General features: G+C 36.4%; 1 protein-coding gene across 1 annotated transcript; it reads right to left on the bottom strand.

Moving 5' to 3' along the window:
* Positions 1–322: 322 nt before the first annotated feature.
* kiaa0930 lies at positions 323–21,531 on the bottom strand. The gene is made up of 10 exons (XM_084407397.1): positions 21,236–21,531; positions 16,779–16,927; positions 15,138–15,242; positions 14,914–14,991; positions 14,218–14,319; positions 9,495–9,635; positions 9,219–9,407; positions 7,413–7,572; positions 4,124–4,279; positions 323–1,528 (listed from the first exon to the last, which is right to left on the bottom strand). The coding sequence occupies exons 1-10, from the start codon at positions 21,375–21,377 to the stop codon at positions 1,488–1,490; spliced, it is 1,263 nt and encodes a 420-aa protein (XP_084263523.1). The 5' UTR covers positions 21,378–21,531; the 3' UTR covers positions 323–1,487.

Genomic DNA, 21,531 nt, shown 5'->3' with positions numbered 1-21,531 from the left:
CACATAGACATATAAACAACATTAAAAACGTGATTTTCACCACAGGGGGACTTTAACTGAGTCTTCATCTGAAAATTACTGTTATAAACATAAAAGTCTCGCATGAAAGTTGCTGTAATTTAAAGTAATATTTCCAGTATTACTCTGAGGTCTGGTTTCAGGTATGATTCTTTTGAAGAGATGGTGCTTTATGTAAATGTTATCTAGTGTACACTAAAATTCCCTTTTGACATTTGTACTTGCTTCTGTATACAGGGCATTAAGCCCATTTGTGTGATATTCAACAAAACACTTTTAAGCAAAAAATAAATAAATCAACAAGAGCTTTTTTATGTGTATTTTCATAAAGATGTACAGAAAAGGTGTATATATATATATATATATATAACCAACATAAATATGACAACATGCACATTTACTGCTGAATTACCACTTGATACAAAAAGCGCATGTAAAGCATTTAACAAACTGGGACTTCCTTAAAAACAGCCTTCCACTGAAGCTTTGCACATACAGCATAAAGAGAAATAAAACAGGACTAGGGTCTTAAAATAGATTGAACAACAACTTCAAAATGCTGCTGGCAAATCTCCCTATCAAATATCAAATGGATATTAAAGCTGTCGGATCAGTTATTACATTCAGCTGACACACACATACACACACACACACACACGTAAGTACAAAACAAAGTAATACTGACACTTTGGGTTGGCTAAACATGTTCAACTCCAAAAGCCCTTTAGTGCAAAAGAGTTTTCAAAACTGAAACTCGAAGTCGACCGTCACCAAACGCGAAGAAATAACAGCGAAAAAAAAAAAAAAAAAAAGCAGTGTCACGTTTAAGAACAAAGTGTCTTTGTGGACGGAGATGTTTCCAAGAACTGTGCTCAGGTGCTGTCGTCATTCCTCTCAGGAGATACGTCATGTTCACTAGTATTTGGATATCATAAATCCCCTCAACAACATCAAGTAATGACAATCGTGTAAGTAAAGGAGGACGTTTGCTGGACATTAGCAATGGGCTATCAAAAGGATGGCGTGTGTTATATATCAGCTGGTTAGTGATGTATTAAGGCCTAGAGCTGCGAGGAAACGTCCTTTGGAAAATATACTATGCACAAAATCAGCAATATGGTGAAACCTACGAGTGTCTCTTGAGGGAGGGAGGAAGGGAGACGGCTGTGGTTGGTGCATTTCACTGAGTATCTAAGCAGCAGTGTATTTACAAGAACGACATTCGTTTTTTGTGTTTCATTTCCCAATACACACTTCCCTTTCGCATCACTTTAGTTCCAGGTCTCGAGCCGTTCTGGAGGGTGTCTCGCTGAAGAACAGGCACTTCTTGATGGAGTTTGTTCCCTTTTCCTCTTCTCCGTCACTGTTGTGTACTGTTTGTAGTTTTTTTTTGGTTCTCTGATGGCGGTTCCTCAGGGGCCTGATGTGAGGAGGCACTTGGTAACTGTTTTTTGAGGAGTCTGGAAATGCTATGTCATCAAAATGGGCTTTTGTCTCACCTCCAGAATATCTAAAAAGGAAACATTAGAGCCATTAGCATTACAAATAATGTTCAAGGCTAATGTACAGAAAATAAGTTTGTTTGTATTAACAATAACATTGTTTGTACTATTTTAGCTTAAAATGTTCCCAGCGTTACTCGTCGTAATTGCATTCTTACTAGCAACAATTAAGTTAGAGAGCTCTCGAATTAATTTCTTACTAGTAACATTTGAGCTCTCCAGTTCAATTCTTACTAGTAACATTTGAGCTCTCTATAATTCAATTCTTACTAGTAACATTTGAGCTCTCTATTCAATTCTTACTAGTAACATTTGAGCTCTCTATAATTCAATTCTTACTAGTAACATTTGAGCTCTCTATTCAATTCTTACTTTCTATTCAATTCTTACTAGTAACATTTGAGCTCTCTAATTCAATTCTTACTAGTAACATTTGAGCTCTCTAATTCTTACTAGTAACATTTGAGCTCTCTAATTCAATTCTTACTAGTAACATTTGAGCTCTCTAATTCAATTCTTACAAGTAACATTTGAGCTCTCTAATTCAATTCTTACTAGTAACATTTGAGCTCTTTAATTCAATTCTTACAAGTAACATTTGAGCTCTCTAATTCAATTCTTACTAGTAACATTTGAGCTCTCTAATTCAATTCTTACTAGTAACATTTGAGCTCTCCAGATACATTTTTGCTAGTAACATTTGAGCTCTCCAGTTCAATTCTTGCTAGTACGAATTCCAATTAGATTTACTCTTACAATTAAAAACTTGTATTCTTTAGATGCAAAACAGATTTGAGATTACGCCCATTTCCCTTGCAAATCCCACCTGCTTTAGATGTTGTACACATTGCAATATTTCAAAATAAAAGCCCTATTAGCACTTTCATTGTGTCAGAATAACCACAAGACTGAGATGACAACTCGGATATGTTTTGTTATTGAAAAATAATATTTAAATCACTACATTAATTCACATCTTTATACTCAAAATGCTTGAGAGCAAAGAAAACTCACCAGTACGGTGCCCTCAACCAAACAAAATATCATTTCATTTTGGTGTTTAACATGTATGCAGAAGTTGAGCTACATATAATTGTTAGGCTTTTCATCACTGTGACAAATGAGTTTTAAAATGTATTTCTTTCTCTTGTTTTATCCATCATGATTGTTTTAATTTTCCAATAATTATATATGAATTACATAGAGTGATGGAAAATGGCACTATTGTACTAGCGCACCATTTTCATTACAGCATCTATATGGGAATTTAACTTGCATAAAACAGAAATCACACTTTTTTCTTTCTTTTTTTTTGTCCGACAGTTTATAAATTTGTCAGACATTGAGACATTTTACGCAGCTTTACAGTGATAACAGGAAAATAATGATTCAATGATGCAAACAGAATTTTCGTTGGCTAAACGGAGCAAAACCAGACAATATTGTATGTATAACTCACTCAATATTTAACTCTTGTAAGTTAAAATGCTCGCGATCGCGCTTATGCACTGATATTTGGGAAAACGTCACTCTTGCTTGTGTCATATGCACGCATATTACTTAACCCCTAAGTCATAAATATATAAAAAAACACATACAGGGATATTTTTTTTTCCCCATAACCTAAATTCTAGGAGCAATCTAACTTCATTCTAATAGGCTTCATCACACAGTGAATGCTTTTGAACTCTCAAGATGTGTTTTTGTTTGCTTTTTGCAAAGTGAGTGACATACTCAATAACATTAAAATGACAATTACGATATTACTGTAGATGATAAATAAATACCGCACAGCCAAATCCAAACCCATAGCCAAAATTACCATCCGTGATGTAACAGGACCCAGCCTCAGCAATATTTTGTGAGTAGATAATGTGAATAAAACCCTTGCGATGCTGAACAAAATAGGCATCATTTTACAACCAGGTAATTTACAACCCATAAATAAATATGCATATAACTGAATATATTTTCTGTTTGAGTGCAAATTCATGAGCTTACAGTACATAGCCTACCTATCTTTCTTCTCTATAAATCATAATATTATGATTAAATCAACACTAAAAAAATAGTATTACTTACAGCAGTGGTTCCCAATTCCAGTCCTCGGGACCCCTTGCTCTGCACATTTTGTATGTCTCCCTTATTTAACACACCTGAACCAGATCATCAGCTCATTAGGAGAGACTCCATGAACTGAACTGAGTGTGTCAGATAAGAGAGACCTACAAAATGTGCAGAGCAAGGGGTCCCGAGGACTGGAATTGGGAACCACTGACTTACAGTATATATAATTCTTAAAAGATCATTGGAGCCTCAGTGCTGCTATTCATCATTAAAAACGCAACTTTATGAAATGACGAGGCACGATTAATCATAATGAATGTGCTGAATAGAGAGCGCTGTAATGCAGTTCTTACTAGTAAGAATCGCTACTGTAGAGCTCTAAAATTGTTTTACTAGAAATTATTTTACTAGAAAGAATGCCTTTACAGAGCTCTTCGACTGCATTCTTACTAGAAAGAATTCTAATTATAGAGATCTTACTCTACATTTTAAGCTAAAACGGCTTGCCATTTGTATGGAGGGCAGGTGTGCTGTACCTGTGGTGATACGATGCAAAGGAAGAGTCACATAGGTGAGATGAGAATACAGCAGAAAATACTCCTCTTTTCTGTTCAGCTTGAGCCAAGAACCCACCAGCGAGCGGCCCGTCCCTGATAGAGAGCGGGAGCGCAGGTTTGTAGTGTTGCACAGGTCTGAGGAGAGAGAAAAGAACCTTACATTTTACTTGGGATGGAAAGCCTGACAACCTAACCGTTTTTAACTATTTTAACTCCAGAACCGTGTGGGCTAGATTCAAAATTCAAAATTTACTTGGAGTAAAATCTAAAAATGTATCTTTTTGGCAGTTTAATTTCCACCGTGAAAATGTTGTAAAGATATGTTAATGAATTGTCCCGGCGACATCCATTTGCACAAATTGATCTATCCGTTTTATTGATCAATATATATTTACGCAATGTCCAAACTTAACAAAACTTGATACACAGACAACAGGGGCCGGTTGCACCAGCTGTGCGTAAGTTACAACTTAGCCTAGTTTTGGCGTAAATGGACACTAAGTTACGACTTACGCACTTCTAGATATTTTTGCGTTGCACCATTAAACTTAGTTGAAGCGTAACTCTACGTATAAACTAAACATTTAAGGCAGCCTCCGATCAGGAGTAACGGTTGGAATAAAATATCAGACAGACTGAACTGCATCAATAAGCTCTTCTTTTACCTGACAGACTTCAATTCTTTAGCCATATATGATAATGCTGACATTTACACTCGCTTACATTTTAAGAGAGAGAACATTATGTGAAAAGATTACTTTGTTAGTGGCTCTTGAACACGAACCCGTCCTAAACAGCCCGCCGCTGTGTGCATCGGTCTATGTTGTGCATGTCAAATATCAGTCAATCAATAAATGTAATGTCTTATGTTTTTTGTATCAATATTTATTTATTGATCCTTATTAATTTAATTTCAAATACAGTTTCTAAATGTTATTTATATATAAAAACACTTATGTTATTAATGATCAAGTAGGCTATCGTATTTAATGGAAACTTATTTTTACCGTTAGTAACGTGAGGCAAAAGAAGTTAGAATGAAGGATAAACTGAAATTCACGGCATTTCAAACTACTTTTGCTCACGTATTTTTGAAGGCTGCTATTGGATCATCGAGACTAAACGTCACATTATGTTACTACGCATTACTTTATGGAGAGCTTACGACCTTCTAGCAACGTTCTGCCTTACTAATAAATGGTGCAACGGAATAAAATACAGAGTTAGTTACAAACTAGCTAGTAGTTACTAAGCCTCTAGTGTGGACTTTATGTTCCAATTTAAGAAAGCACTTACGAACGGCTGGTGCAACCCTACCCAGGATATTCTGAGGCTGCACACAAGTTTTGTTAAATTCCACCCATAGGGTGCGTTACAACTTCAAACCCACGGTAACTCCACAACTCTATGATCCATGAAGTTTAAATTTGGTACACATGCTAATACGTTCATTAAATATCACTCTGACAAATCAACAAACATGGTAGCCAATCATATTTCAGCATTTTCTCAATGTAAATGACAGATGAGGGATTTAAAGGATTAGTTCACTTTCAAAAAAAATGTTGCTGATAATTGACTCACCCCGATGTCATCCAAGATATCCATGTCTTTCTTTCTTCAGGCGAAAAGAAATTAAGGTTTTTGAGGAAAACATTCCAGGATTTTTCTCCATATAATGGACTTCAATGGCAACCAACGGTTTGAAGGTTCAAATGTTCAGTCTCAATGCAGCTTCAAAGTCTCTACACGATCCTAGTCGAGAAATAAGGGTCTTATCTAGCGAAACAATCTGTCATTTTCCACACACAAAAAAATAAATAATAATTGCGTCATCATATTGGAAAGGTCAAGGTCATCTATCTAAATTATTTGTCTGTGTACTCCAGTTCAAAAAGGTAGGGAAGGCTGAAAAATTCCATCTCATTTTCTCCTCCAACTTCAAAATCGTCCGACATCTTTGTTTTAATTTATTATTATTATTTATTTTGTTATTTTTCGTGACCCTTCCAACGTGATGACGTAATACATGGCGCATCTCAGAGATGGTACAAGACGGGCATTTGTGGTTAAAAAGTGTGTATATATATATATATATATATATATATATATATATATATATATATATATATATATATATACATACATACATATCTTTTTTTTGAAAATGACCGATCGTTTCGCTAGATAAGACCCTTATTTCTCGACTGGGATCGTGTAGAGACTTTGAAGGTGCATTGAAACGGACATTTGAACCTTCTTTGAACATTGGAATAGTTGGTTGCCATTGAAGTCCATTCTGTGTAGAACAATCCTGGAATGTTTTCCTCAAAAACCTTAATTTCTTTTCGACTGAAGAAAGAATACATTTATTAATGAGTGAATTATCAGCAAAACATTTTTTGAAAGTGAACTAATCCTTTAATACTAATGTTGTCCACAAGAGGAAGCCACTGGTTAAGAAATGCTTTTAATTATTATCTCTTTCTGATAATTTAAATGGCTGAATATTTCCTCATTTTCTTTTTTCTTTTCTTTCATTTTCAGTTTGTCTCATTTAGCATTGTCATGTGTTAGTAACTGGTTAGTATTATTAGTGGAGATTACATACTGTCGATTCTACACCGCTGTCTTTGCAGGACAAACACACATTATCTAGAGACACATACAGCTATATTACATAATTGTCTAAATGAGCTATTGGTGCTTGGACCCTGATAAATCGCAGCTTGCGGCTATATTAAAAATTTATTGTTTCAGGTTTCCTTGTCCTGTAAGTGGCCCCTAAGTAAATAACTAATGATCTTTGCAACGGAAGTGAATCAATCAATCAAAAGTAACTTTAGCTGGACAATAACTAGAGCTGCTGTAAAGCCAAAACAATCTCTGTTACTGTAATTTCCTATTATCACTGTAAAGCTGCTTTGAAACAATCTGTATTGTTAAAAGCGCAATATAAATTAAGGTAAAAAAACAAAGCAAAAGTAGAGGTAATCAGAACACTGTGTGTTTTGACCAATTGCAGAGCTACTTCGATTCTTTGGCTCAGTAATTCGCAGTTTAAGACTGCAGGAGATCGTCAATAGATCAGAACATAGATAGCTGCTGGAAACTTGTCATTTTTTAATTAGAACACATATAGCTAATTTGACCTCTAAAAAAGTAAAAAGAATTGTTTTAAAATCGTTTTAAAAATACAAATCTATAAGATACGGCACTAAAACAGTTCACTGTTGTTTGTCACTACTGTTCCAGTGTGTTTGTGTACCTTCATCATCCTCCTCTCTGAAAAACTCCTCACTGTCGTTGGCCGAGTGCGATTTCTTCATCTCAGCGTTTCGGTTTCGGGGCACTTTCCGGCGAAGTGAAGGTGAGAAGAAGGAGGGTCTGTTTCTCTCTGGGGTAGGGGGAGTGCTGAAAGATGTCACCTAGAAGGAAAACAGGACTGTCAATTCGTTTAAAAATGCACATGAATTAATTATATAATACAAGATTTGATAGATTCATTTTATTATTTATTTATTTATTTATTTTTTGTGTACTAAATTAATGTGCTAAATTGATGCCCCAATGAAAATCAAAGTTGGAACACTTTTTTTAAAGGGTTGTTTAACACAAACCTATGTTATCATCAGTTATGCATGTGTTCCACGTTATGGAAAATAACATAACGCATAACAAATAATCGCAGCCTTTGCGATTTCAAAATCGTGAAAAGCCAAATCTATTTAAGTGCGATTACATGTAAATTGCGATTAATCGTGCAGCCCTACTGCCAAAGGTTTATATGGCCCACCCTTTGCAGCTATAACAACTTCAACTCTTCTGGGAAGGCTTTCCACAAGGTTTAGGGGAATGTGTTTATGGGAATTTTTTACCATTCTTCTAGAAGCGCATTTGTGAAGTCAGGCACTGATGTTGGACGAGAAGGCTTGGCTCGCAGTCTCCGCTCTAATTCATCCCGAAGGTGTTCTATCGGATTGAGGTCAGTCAAGTTCCTCCACACCAAACTCGCTCATCCATGTCTTTATGGACCTTGCCTTTGTGCACTGGTGCGCAGTCACGTTGGAACAGGAAGGGGCCATCCTCAAACTGTTTCCACAAAGTTGGGAGCATGAAATTGTCCAAAATGTCTTGGTATGCTGAAGCATTAAGATTTCCTTTCACTGGAACTGAGGGGCCAAGCCAAACCCCTGAAAAACAACCCCACACCACAATCCCCCCTCCACCAAACTTTACACTTGGCACAATGCAGTCAGACAAGTACCGTTCTCCTGGCAACTGCCAAACCCAGACTCGTCCATTGGATTGCCAGACAGAGAAGCGTGATTCGTCACTCCAGAGAACACGTCTCCACTGCTCTAGAGTCCAACGGCTGCTTTACACCACTGCATCCGACACTTGCATTGCACCTGGTTGTGTAAGGCTTGGATGCAGCTGCTCGGCTATGGAAACCCATTCCATGAAGCTCTCTACGCATTGTTCTTGAGCTAATCTGAAGGCCACACGAAGTTTGGAGGTCTGTAGCTATTGACTCTGCAGAAAGTTGGCGACTTCTGTGCATGTGCTGACCCCGCTCTGTGATTTTTCGTGGCGTACCACTTCGTGGCTGAGTTGCTGTTCCCAATTGCTTCCACTTTGTTATAATAGCACTAACAGTTGACCATGGAATATTTAGTAGTGAGGAAATTTCACAAATGGACTATTGCGCAGGTGGAAACCTATCACAGTGCCACGCTTGAATTCACTGAGCTCCTGAGAGCGACCCATTCTTCCACAAATGTTTGTAGAATCAGTCTGCATGCCTATGTGTTTGATTTTATACAACTGTGGCCATGGAAGTGATTGAAACACCTGAATTCAATGATTTGGAGGGGTGTCCCAATACTTTTGTCAATATAGTGTATATGAATCTACATTGTGGGACAACAGTTTCAAAGCTTTTAAAAACTCAAAGCACAGTCACATTTATTTTCAATGCAGGGAACAAATGCGAACTCAGTATTTGTGTAGTAATTTAAATTGCAGCATATTATGACTGATGAATTGCAAACAGAAGCAGAGTTGAACTGACCCTCTCGTGGATGGGGGAGTCTTGGTCCTCTTCAGTTCCACAGGGTGAGGTGTCTCCAGTGGGCACTCGACTCACGGCCATCTCAGCGTGACCTTTCCCCTGAGGACCCTTCATACGCACAAACTCCATGTTGTTGTACTTGTAGAAGCCGAATGACATCCGCTGGGCCATCTTAGCGGCCACACTTACCTATCAAGGCAAAACATACCATAAAATACACACATGAAGCATATACAAGATAATGAAAACGTTGGACACACACACATGGAAGCGTACCCGGTTGTCATAGACCTTCTTGAGGGCCTCGTAGCGGATGGAGCCCTGGAAGATGACGCCCTGGAATGTGTTGCTTTTGTCACTGGCCACCAGCTCCACACAGACCATCTCACCTTCCCCAACAGTCATATCGTTGAAAACCTGCCCAGAATACACACACCAATCACAGCCAATCAGGACAATTACACCACTGCTCATTCAGACGGACTAATTATTCAGGCTGTTACTTATGTTTGTATTCATAATAAATAAGATATCATTCCAAAGCTTAAACCAGTCAAAAATTCATCCAAATTATATTCTTTGTACAAAATAACAAAATGTACATTTGCTTTACAGTAAACTTAAAAGGATATTTCACCACTGGAAAGATGAATGTGTATTTAAATTGGGTCATTTATGTAGTAGAAATGTGAAATTATTTTAGAAGTTGGTGCCTTCTAGACTGAGAAAAGCCAGAAAATGTATTTTTGGCTCATGTGGATGAAAGACAAACAACTCCCAGAATGCACTTGTTTCGCTGCCCGAAGAATTGATACAACTAGGCTACTAGTTGACTAGAAACTGAAAAGATGCCGTTGAAAACATGCGGAACTAGCTCCTACATGGCTACATGGCTGTAGTCTCTAGCCTCTGGCAAAAAAAGCCTCAGATGACGCTAAATGGCGATTTTTGCGTCATCTGAGTTTTTTTTTTTCAGATTCACAATACAGAAATCTCTCGTCTCAGGGGGACATGAGGGAGGGAAGCACGGTCATTTGAAAATACTACCGGGTTTCTACTGATAAAGCTTAAAGGTCCCGTTTTTCCTGTGTTTTTGAAGCTTTGATTGTGTTTACAGTGTGCAATGTTATATTGTTATATGGTATATTATATGTGTTCATGTTTCGCGTGTAAAAAAACAGTATTTTTCACACAATTTACTTATCTGTATACCGCTGTTTTCACTGTCCTAAAAACGGGCTGATAACTTCCTTGTTCTATGAAATCCCTCCTTCAGAAATACGTAACGAGTTCTGATTGTGCCAGCGGTTCCTGTGTTGTGATTCGACAGCAGCTTAGCGCACGTTGCCCGGAAAGGTCACGCCTCTTACCATAACGTGGAGATGCATGCGCTCAGTGTTATTATATGAAAATAACAGCGTCTCGACGACATGGCGACAAACACACTCTACAAACGCAACTCTTCCTCTTCTCCTTGGGAGCGCAACAAGACCACGGCCCCTTTTTTTGTGTATTCCTGTGGGCGGAGGTTAGTCAAAAAACTGTTCTAGTGACATCATTAAAGCAGGAAGTAGAGGGATGAAGTCCAAACCGGCCGTTCGCTGTATGCTTTGAAAGGGGACTTCTGTTAAATAAAATATCTCGCTTGGCATTGAACTTTGAGCTTTATAATTTTACAGGTATTATTTATGCTCTAACAGCAACATTACACACTAACTAAAGTTTGAAAAATGGGATCACGAAGAACAGGACCTTTAATGCTAATCGGTGAAGTATCCCTTTAAACTTCTTTAAGTTTTTACACTTTCATTTTTTGAAGTGTATTCACTTCTCCAATAATCTGTCCCAACTTTAGGTCTCTATTCAAAAACATTTATGAATTGTAAGCATTTAAGTTCAAATCTATCCTCAAAAAAACGGGTTTACAGTTACGGGTGACAATTAACGGGTTTAAATGGTTTTATTTCAGCTAGTTGTCAAGGCAATGTTTCTCATTTCCATTTAGTTTGAATTAAAGCACTAAATTAGCACCAAAAGCACTAAAACGAAATAAACGTGGGCTGTGCAACGATTAATCGCGATTTTGTGTTTGTGTTTACATAATATATGTGTGTACTGTGTACAATTATTTTGTATATATAAATACACACACATGTATATATTTAAGAAATATTTGCATGCATACTGTATATATATTTATATATATTTTATATTATATAGAAATATAAATATTTTATATATAAATACACATGCATGTATATATTTAAGAAAAATTTGTTGTGTATTTATATATACAAAATAATTATACACAGTTCACACACACACACACACACACATATTATGTAAACACAAACTTTATTTTGGATGCGATTAATCATTTCACAGCCCTGAACTATAGACATAAAAAACATTTCATAACAACTTTCATTAACAAGTCATTAACAAACTTTACAAACGTTAACGTAATTAGTTGTTATATTTTCACATAGATAGAAATAGGAGATAAAATAAGATCTTATTTAGCATTACATAATGATTAACAGATCATTATTTAATGTGAATTAATGTTATTCAACTTTCAATTCATATGATCAAGCATTTTTTGAAACTATACAAATGTCATTAAACTTCAGGTCATATATTACTTAATGCACTTTTTTTTTTTTTTTTTTTTTTTAATGTACAAATGCAAAAAGGTGTTTGGTAGCTATGGTAAATTTAACAATATAATAATGAATGTTCTTACTTTATATATGAGGTGTCTTTATGGTGTACTTCCATCAAAATAATTGTTAGGTACAATGTACTTATTGTATTTCATGTTCTATTGCAAAACATTCTTGCTGATATTGAGGTGATATGGGTAAGGTTAGGGACAGGTTTGAGAGTTAAGGGGTAAACAGTGTACAGGGGTCAATTTGATTAAGGGAACATGGTTCAAACTGTTTATGTTGCATTGTTTTGATAAATGAACAAGTATTTTCTTTATTTTTTTTTGTTTTGTTTTTTTGTTGATGTATGATTCAAGGAATATCCTGTCTAAGAATATAGTATACTAAGTGTTGAGGCAATAAAAACATCCTTTGCATCTAAATTACGTATGCGTTTGGGGTTGTCTAAAGTAAATATTTTAGCAAAACTTAACTAACCACCCTTCACACAACCATTGTAACAGTAGCTAAAAGTACAATACAAATAAAGGTACTAAATGATTAATTGTAAACATTTATAAACATTTACAAATGTTGAATAGTTTCTGCAAAAAGGTGAACAAATAATTATAAATGATTTGTAAAGATGTGTAGAAAGGGTGAATTTGGGTCTTTTCGGACACTTTTGCCATTGAAATGACTGTCCATAAAGGTACTAAATGATTAGTAAACATTTTTAAACATTTACAAATAACGAATAGTTTCAACTTTAGATCGGCTACTGCAAAACATGACCAAATAATTAATAAATGATTTGTAAAGATATGTAAATAGTAGAAGTCTGCACACACACCACAAACAAAGACCAAATGTGTGACCTTTAAAGACTGTGGTTATGAGTTAATGAATAATATGTTAACATGAAGAGTGTGTGCAGTGCTTAATTAAACAAATTTTTTCACAACATTTGTAAATGTAAAAAAGTTCATAAGCTAATAAATAAATTGAAGTTTAATGAAGTTTAACGTTAGCATTTTATTTACATTACACAATGATTAACAGATCATTTAAACATTAATACGCATTTTATCTTATAGCTACTTAAATACATATTAACTAATTATCCCTTAAAGCATTATATAAAGTTTCTTGATTTATGTTTAATGATTTATTAATGATGCTTTTAATCATTGTAAACCATCTGTCAAAATCTTTTGGAGGTTTTTAAAAAGTGCTTGATTATATGAATTGAAAGTTTAATTACATTTAAAAGTATTTCAATTTACATTAAATAATGATCTGCTAATCATTATGTATTTGAACAAGTTCATTAGTGCAAGCACATTATCTCATTTCTAGCTATGTGAATATATATAAACTAACGATCTGTTAAGCATAATGTAATGTTTGTTAATGATTTATTAATGAAAGTTATTATAAAGTGACTAAAACATTAACTACAATGAGAAAATGTACAAATAATTAAAAAATGATTTAAAAATAATAAAAATAATAATATATAATAATAATATATCAACAATCCTACAATGACACTATAACACTTCGATTATTTAATGGCATTTAAGTGTGAAACATAAAAATTCATGAAAAAAGAAATTGGAATGACTGGTTTGGCAAACAGAAATTGTGACAACCTGTCCGATATGACATTTATGAATGCTCTTGTCCACAATTCCAATGTTTCATTTTAAATCTACATTCTTTACATCTCGTATTAATGTATGTCAGTGTGGTTTTAATGACTTCACTTGTTACAGATTCTATATATGATGATATTAAATTCTCGTTTGGAGTACAGGACAAAATTTATCTTAATTTAAGACTAATTTTAAGTTCTGACAATCATACAAATCACTCCTCGAGCATTTATGGCTCAAAACCTCACCTGACAGATATACTTCCTTACATATTACAGTATGACGTAACCGAAATGAAAATTACAATCTTTGGTAAACAACTTTTTGAGCTAAAACTGATTGTAGCCTTTTCTGAATGAGAAAATCTGATCGTCAGCCAACATACGTATCGTCTAACATTTGATTGGATTTATAAATACGGTTGTTTTAAGACAGGGCTTAATCTGTGTTTGTGTAATCTGACGGAAAAAGTAATGTGCTAGTGTGTCAACAACATCAGCAAAATCACATAAACCTGTCCAACCTGTTCGTACACACCTCAGAAAGCGATCACTGCGATATGACCTGAAAGCTAATGTACTTCATTTCCTTATCTCGGAGGACACACACCTTTGATTAACCTCATGATGTTGCAGTACACTAGCAGTTTTGTTCTAGCATCGTTGCTCCAGCAGCACATTTGAGAGTTACCTCCTCAAAGTTGTCAATCATGAAGAAGATGTTGGGGTAGCTCATTTTGGATTCTTCCCCTTTGCTGTCCATTGGGTGTTTGCTTGGAGAGGCAAACACTTGCTGTAAAAAAACATTTGAAACACTTTGAATTGAAACGCTTTGACATTTGAAATGTTTTCATTGAAAACAGTTGAAACCGCTGTTTTCATTAGAATATACGCAGTAATGAAGTAATGAATTAATTAAAGATATTAAATATTTTAATGGTAAAACACTGCTGCGTGATTATTTGCCCAATACTATGACAGACATGTCATCACCCTTTAAGGAAGTAAATTCTTCAAGGACTAGTAAATGTCTCGGTTATCACTTTGTTTAGTTCGGTTCTCCTCATTGCACACATACATCATGGAGACGTCTATTTTGTGTCTGTTTTCATCTGGAACATGTTTTTAGAAAATAGTATCATATTCCACCTTAAGTGCTGGAAGGTAATAGGGTTGACAGTCTCACAGTTCAAATCTAAGCAACTGTTAATTTTTTTTAGTAAACAACTGACTATTGAAACATTTATTAGATTCTTTTTTATAATAAACACCTTCAAGTATCCTAACCTTGAGCTTAGACTAAAAACGACAAATTGAACTTTAAGACTGTCAACCCTGTTACCTTTCTGTATATCCCAATACACAAACTGCACAAATGTTGTCTTACCTGTGATTTCTTTTTGTGGATGTGGATGTCTCCTGCATCTGAGCGTGTGCAAACTGCACATGTGACCACGTAATCCAGCTGTGGGACAAAAAGAGTTCATAGGCAAAACCACACCAAAAACAGCATTATGAAAACATCAATGACGCAGAAATATTGGGTTTATTTGAGTTGTTGACATTGCACAAATAAACCCTGATGGCGTCGTATCGTTGAGGTTTGCTTACTTTCTGCAGGATGAGATTGAGATAGACGCTCTCTTCCCAATCGATGTCGGGATCACCAAGTCCAGGCAGCTTTTTAGAGTCTCTTCTGTAAACCTCCACCTCCACCTGAAACCAAAGCAAGTCATCGTTACAGCAAATAAAACAACTTCAGATTCTCTGTCTGGTTAGTGCTTGGACATTTCAAAATTGTCTTTTTGGTATCAAAACATTCACTTTTTGGTGATCTCTGATTGGCATAATATGTCATTATTAATGTAGGCAAGATTAAACATCTCAGGCTATGTTTAGCCTTGTCAGGTGCTTTTAAATGGCAACTACAGTTTTATGTTTCATAAATCAGCTTTGCCAACTGCATCAAAAATGACATTGAGAAGTTCTCCATCTCATTAATCTTAAATAATGTCCAGATGATTGATTATAAAGCAATTTTCTCAGTTATATCAGCAACTACTACAGATGTTTGTGACTTAATTTATTTATTTACTCCGTAATTCTTTCCTGTTTGGGAGAAGGTGATAAAGTAACAGAGTAAAGGAGACAGGACATACTGGGCGTTAAAGAGAGTTTACCTAAAAATAACAATTCAAAGGACAGTCCACCCAAAAATGAAAATTATCCCATGATTTACTCACTTTTGAGCCATCCTAGGTATCTTATTTCAGACAAACACAATCTGAATTATATAAAAAAAATATCATGCTTCTTCCAAGCTTTTATAATGGTAGTGAATGGGACCCAATATTTTAAAGCCCAAAAAAGTGCATCCATCCATCATAAAAGTAATCCATATGACTCCAGGGGGTTAATAAATGCCTTCTAAAGCGAAGCAATGACTTTTGTAAGAAAAATATCTATATTTATAATTTAGCTAGTTAAAATAACTAGCTTCCAGCAGACGGCCTATGCAAGAAGACTTACGCCAAAAGAGTAACTTCTGACGCGATGTATGACGTGGGATGTAGGAGTAGCGGAAGCTTAGACGCCTCTCGCGGTTCAGACAAATAGAGCTGGACAACAAACTCAAGCTCCTCCAACATTTTTCTTTAAAAAAAATCCTCATTTTGGACTTCTAGTTCGTGACCGTGTTTGTCACTCCTCACCGGAGCTTACACTACGCTAACGTCGTACGTCAAGAATGCACGTACGGCTGTTGCCGGAAGTCAGTCATTCATTATAGTTCATAAAATTCGAAATATGTTAATTTTTCTTACAAAAACCCATCGCTTCGCTTCAGAAGGCATTTAACAACCCCCTGAAGTCACATAGATTACTTTTATGATGGAAGGATGGATACACTTTTTTTTGGCTTCAAAATATTGGATCCCATTCACTACCATTATAAAGCTTGGAAGAGCCAGGATATTTTTTTATTTATCTCCAATTGTGTTTGTCTGAAATAAGGTAGTTATATACACATAGGATGGCTTGACAGCGAGTAAATCATGGAATAATTTAAATTTTGGGGTAAACTAACCCTTGAATCATTTACTCACACTCATGTCCTTCTAAACATGTATGACTACCGTTTGTTGCAGTGCTCACAAAAAATTAAATAAAAACTAAGGCATGTATGAAATGTTTTAATTAGGTGTGAAATATTTGGATCAATTAATTGATTGACAATGAATAGGTTCATCTCACCTTTTTCCCTTCCGTTTCGTCTGTACTGACATACGAGAGCTTGCGACGCACATAGAAGAGCATATCGTCCTGACGGGGTGCCCATTTCTCCATGAAGTATGTGGAGAACATCCATGTCCAGAACACTATACGGTCATCCTTGAAGCACCCTAAACAAAACAAAACAAGAATCAAGTACAAGTAAATGCACAATATGTTTGGTTTTAGTACACACACACATATATACAATAAGTGGACAGACTGGAAAAAATTACATTTTGTATATGGATGTCAGCTTAAGAAAAATTCTGACCATTGTTGTCAGATGTTATTGGTGATATTGAATGTTAGTGTAAACTTGACAAACAGTTTTGACAATATTGCAGTCAATATGAAATCAAAATTGATCCTATTTACTTGCTTAATACACATCGATTAAAGCTTATAATCTTATGCCAAAATTTGAATAAGTTGCTCCACCTCTGAAATGACTTTCCTTTCTCACTGCATAGATAATATTATTAACCAATGGTAAATTAGTCATTTGCATTCAGTTCTAGGGTATGTTTACACAACAACAATGTACCAAAAGCAGAAAAGTTGTTCTTTGTGTTTTCGAAAAGGTTCGTATACAAATGACAACGTTGTCAAAACGATCCCTGTTCGCACTGATTCGCGAAACGACTACAAACGCTGTTTTATTCATGCCAGGCCATTAGTTGGCGATGCCACTTTGTAAAGAAACACTACGTGCCTATAGACTGGACATGTAACACGCATGCGCATGACATTACCGTTTTCACAAATTTGCGTTTTTGTAGTTTACACAGAGACGATAACGTTATTGTTTTCAAAAACTTGAACTCGTTTTCAAAAGTTCGCGTTTTCAGTCCGCAAAACGTCATTGTCTTGTAAATGAACGGCCACAACACATAAAAAGTTTTCCATTTTTAGTTGAATGAAAACGGTGACGTGTAAATGGCCCCAGTTCTCAAAAGATGAAATGAATACAGACTTTGTGAGTCTTACAAGGTTTGAAAACATATTTAAAACCTATTCAAAAGTAATTGAATTCCGTCATGTCATCATGAGCTGCTTCTGAAGCATCCTTAAAGCTACACTGTGTGATATGCACAATCATGCTATGGTTAGACAAGCAACTATAAACCTTCGAATTTACACAAATAGGCTGAATTACCTGTCGAGAAGAAAGCAGGCAACTTCGGCGTCCGTTTTAAAATCTTTGCTCCTCATGAGCTCTTTCCATCTGGGAAAAGTTACTACAGTATTGAATTTGGTCTTGCTGATTTGCCTGTCGCGTTGACGTTTTAATTCTCTCTTTCGCTTCCTTGGCTACGAAAATAGGCGTGATCCTCCATCAGCAATCTTTCAAATCTGCCGGCAGTCGCTGTAAAGCGCGAAAGGCGAAACTTGAATTTACAGGTATGTCCCTCTTTGGCTAATGTAGTTTCAAGATGGAGGGGCAACATGGCGACCGGCATTCGAACCCCTCACCCGTATGTACTTTCAATGGCAGATTATAAACTTACGAGAATACTTTATTACTTGAAAGAAGTAAATATACATTAATGAGCACATATATTTTTGAAAGAACTAAGTGTTTTTTGCTAAGAATCAACTAAAAAAATTACACAGTGTAGCTTTAAGTTAAATATATAACAAATTTCTAGCAATCAATTCAATTATATTTCGATATATGTAAAATAGATATATCTAAAATAGTTTAGTTTCAGACAAGCAAGGAATATAAAGTGGCAGGAGCCGCTAAACACGTCACATTGGATGTTGTCCACTAGTGACATCTTTATTGCTGTTAATGAGCCATTTAGTTTTGTCCAGACTGAGAGTTGTTGTGAAAACCGGAACCGTTCCAGCTCTGGCATCAGCACCTTGCCAGTGGAAAGTACTTTATAGTAGTGGCTCCTAACATGACATTTACTTCCATGGATCTCAAACTGCCAAAAAGAGAAATGATCGTATGACCTGGACTCTCATATCCTCGTTTAGAAAGAGGAAGATGTTCAGTTCTGCCTGAAGATCTACCACTCAACAAGCTTAAGTTCTGAATCTACAAGATTAATGCCTTCATTTGCCCATGATTTACTCACACTCAAGCCACCCTAGACTTTCTTCTTTCAGCCGAACACAATCGGAGTAATATAAAAAAATATACTGGCTCTTCCCAGCTTTGTAATGGCATAGTTTTTATGAAACAGAGTTTTTGAAGCTCCAAAAAGCGCATCCATCCATCATAAAAGTAATCCATATGGCTCCAGGGGGTTAATAAAGGTCCTCTGTAGCGAAGAGATAAGATGGGTTTTTGTAAGAAAAATATCCATATTTAAATCTTTATAAACTATAATCAATCACTGGCTTCTGGTGACCTCTGACTCGACGCAACTCCACTGGAGTCGTATGGATTACTTTTATGATGAAAGGATGTGCTTTTTGGATCTTCAAAAACTTGGGCGCTACTTATGCTGCGTTCCAGGCAGGTTTTTGAGCACGTAAAGGACTTCAAACCACGACTCACGACTTTGTAGCGTTCCAGGCCAGTCACGCCAAACTACCTGAGCCCAAGGAATTGTGGTAGCCAGATGTAAACAAACCATCATGGTGGACCTTACGGGGCTTATGCGCATTTGTAATAATTTCTGTCGCCAAAGGTGCTTACTCCTTGTTTATTTATTATTATTATTATATTATTATTAATTTGACTGCAACGTTATATTGTCCTAAAGTGTATTCTCACCGTGTACCATCTGCAGAAACACTGCATCCGTAGGGGCTGCCATTGTTGTTTTGTATGGTTTCGCGGGCTATGTGACGTCAGAGCTCGTAACTGGGAGTACATCGATCTAGTACGAGTTCACGGGTGGGAAGTCACGGGTTTGACTGCCTTTCTAGTGCACTTTCACGGGTATAAGGTTGGAAAAACACGGGTTACAGGTTGCCTGGAACACACCATTAGTGCCATTACAAAGCTGGGAAGAGACAGGATATTTTTTAATATAACTTGTGTCCGGCTGAAAGAATAAAGTCATATAGGATGGCTTGAGGGTGAGTAAATTATGGGATCATTTTCATTTTTGGGTGAACTATTGCTTAAACGGCTAAATTTGAGGATAACTCAGCATAAGGTTGCAATATCTACTTATATACTGCTATTTCCCCAGTAAACAGCAAGAGTATGATATCTTTCTCTGGTAACATAGCTGGATAAAGTTTGTAAGGCTGTGAAGAACAGAAAATCCCAGGTTTATTAACATATCCTGAAAATGATCCACCTCCTAGATGCTTAACTAACAGGATTGAGAGAATTTTTAACATTTCAGAATAAGGTGAAATTAAGTTAATAGAGTAGGTTACAGCATTTGCTCATTTCTACATTTTTTTCAACATTTAAAGTTGTGTAAATTAACATTAATGTATTATTTATGAACAAAACATGAAATAACAATGAAAAAATAATGTGTTAGTTAACATTAATCTAGAATAATAATAAAAAGTTCATTTTTAGTTTAACGCATTAGCTAATGTTAACAAATTGAACGGTGCAGTAAAGTGTTACCAAAAAATATAACACCTTATGAGATGTGCAAGTTGTAACCAGAGGAAGATGTTCACAAAAGCAGAAGTGAAGACCGTGCAAAACGCAAAACATTAACAGTGTGTTGCACAGAGAATGAAATATTTAACAGGGACAAAACATCAAAGAAAGACGACAGGGAGAGAGAGAGAGTGACGCACAAAGACCATAATCAAAAATGGAAAATGTCTAAAATTTCTTCTGTGCTATTTGGCTTAGTTGAGTGAGGTGAACTGAAATATCTATATGATTCAGAATATGAGAGTCACTCTAATGTGTTTATGTATGATCTTTGATGATGAATTTGCATGTGACTTGAGTTAGTTATCACTAGAATGACCCTGACAACAGGACACTGTAATATGAGAGCAGCTTCCCTGCAGAAAAAGCACCTAACAGCCAAAGAGTTCATCAAAAACCTTTTGCTGTGTTGTTAATAGAACGGAAAAAGCCAAAGGGACAGTCAATGAAATCAATCAGTCACAATACAGACAGTACCACACTGAGTGATGTAATTTTCAACAGGTGTTCGCTATGAGGGAGTTGTATTGTGATTAGATAGATAGATAGATAGATAGATAGATAGATAGATAGATAGATAGATAGATAGATAGATAGATAGATGTCGAATTGAACGCTGGAGTGAGACGACAGCACTATGACATCACAGGCTCGACAGCGCGGCGGCGCGCCTCGTGAATAATGATGTCATATGATAGAGGACCACCGGCTGAAACAAAAGCTGATGACCGCGGCCTGTTTTCGCGCCTGGATGACATGATAAAACCAAGTTCTGCTGACGTGTCTGCGGCGTTCATGAAGGACAGAGAGGCTGTGAGTGTTCACGGCTGAATGTATCGTTACTGACCCAGTCCGCTGAGGTCCTGTTTGACGCTCAGGCGGTTGCGCTCGTCCGCGATGGCCTTCAGCATGTGCTGCAGGGACTGGTCCGGTTCGGCGGGGTCGTCGCTCTGTCCCGAGAGCGCTGCCATGATGCTCGCGGAGGTCATGACACGATCACACCGCTCATCTCACGGCAACCCTGTTCATGACACGAGCCCGAGCACAACAACACGAGCGCCCTGCACTTCCGTCAGCTGAGACGCGACGCGTGCGCATGACTCGCGTCGGGAACACCCCGTGCTCTTCCTGACGTCATGCCGT

Source organism: Rutilus rutilus, assembly GCF_951802725.1.
Source record: "Rutilus rutilus genome assembly, chromosome: 4".
In the NCBI taxonomy this organism is placed as follows: Eukaryota; Metazoa; Chordata; class Actinopteri; order Cypriniformes; family Leuciscidae; genus Rutilus; species Rutilus rutilus.
Note: the sequence above shows the minus strand (reverse complement) of the source record. Positions and strands in the feature narration are given on the sequence as shown.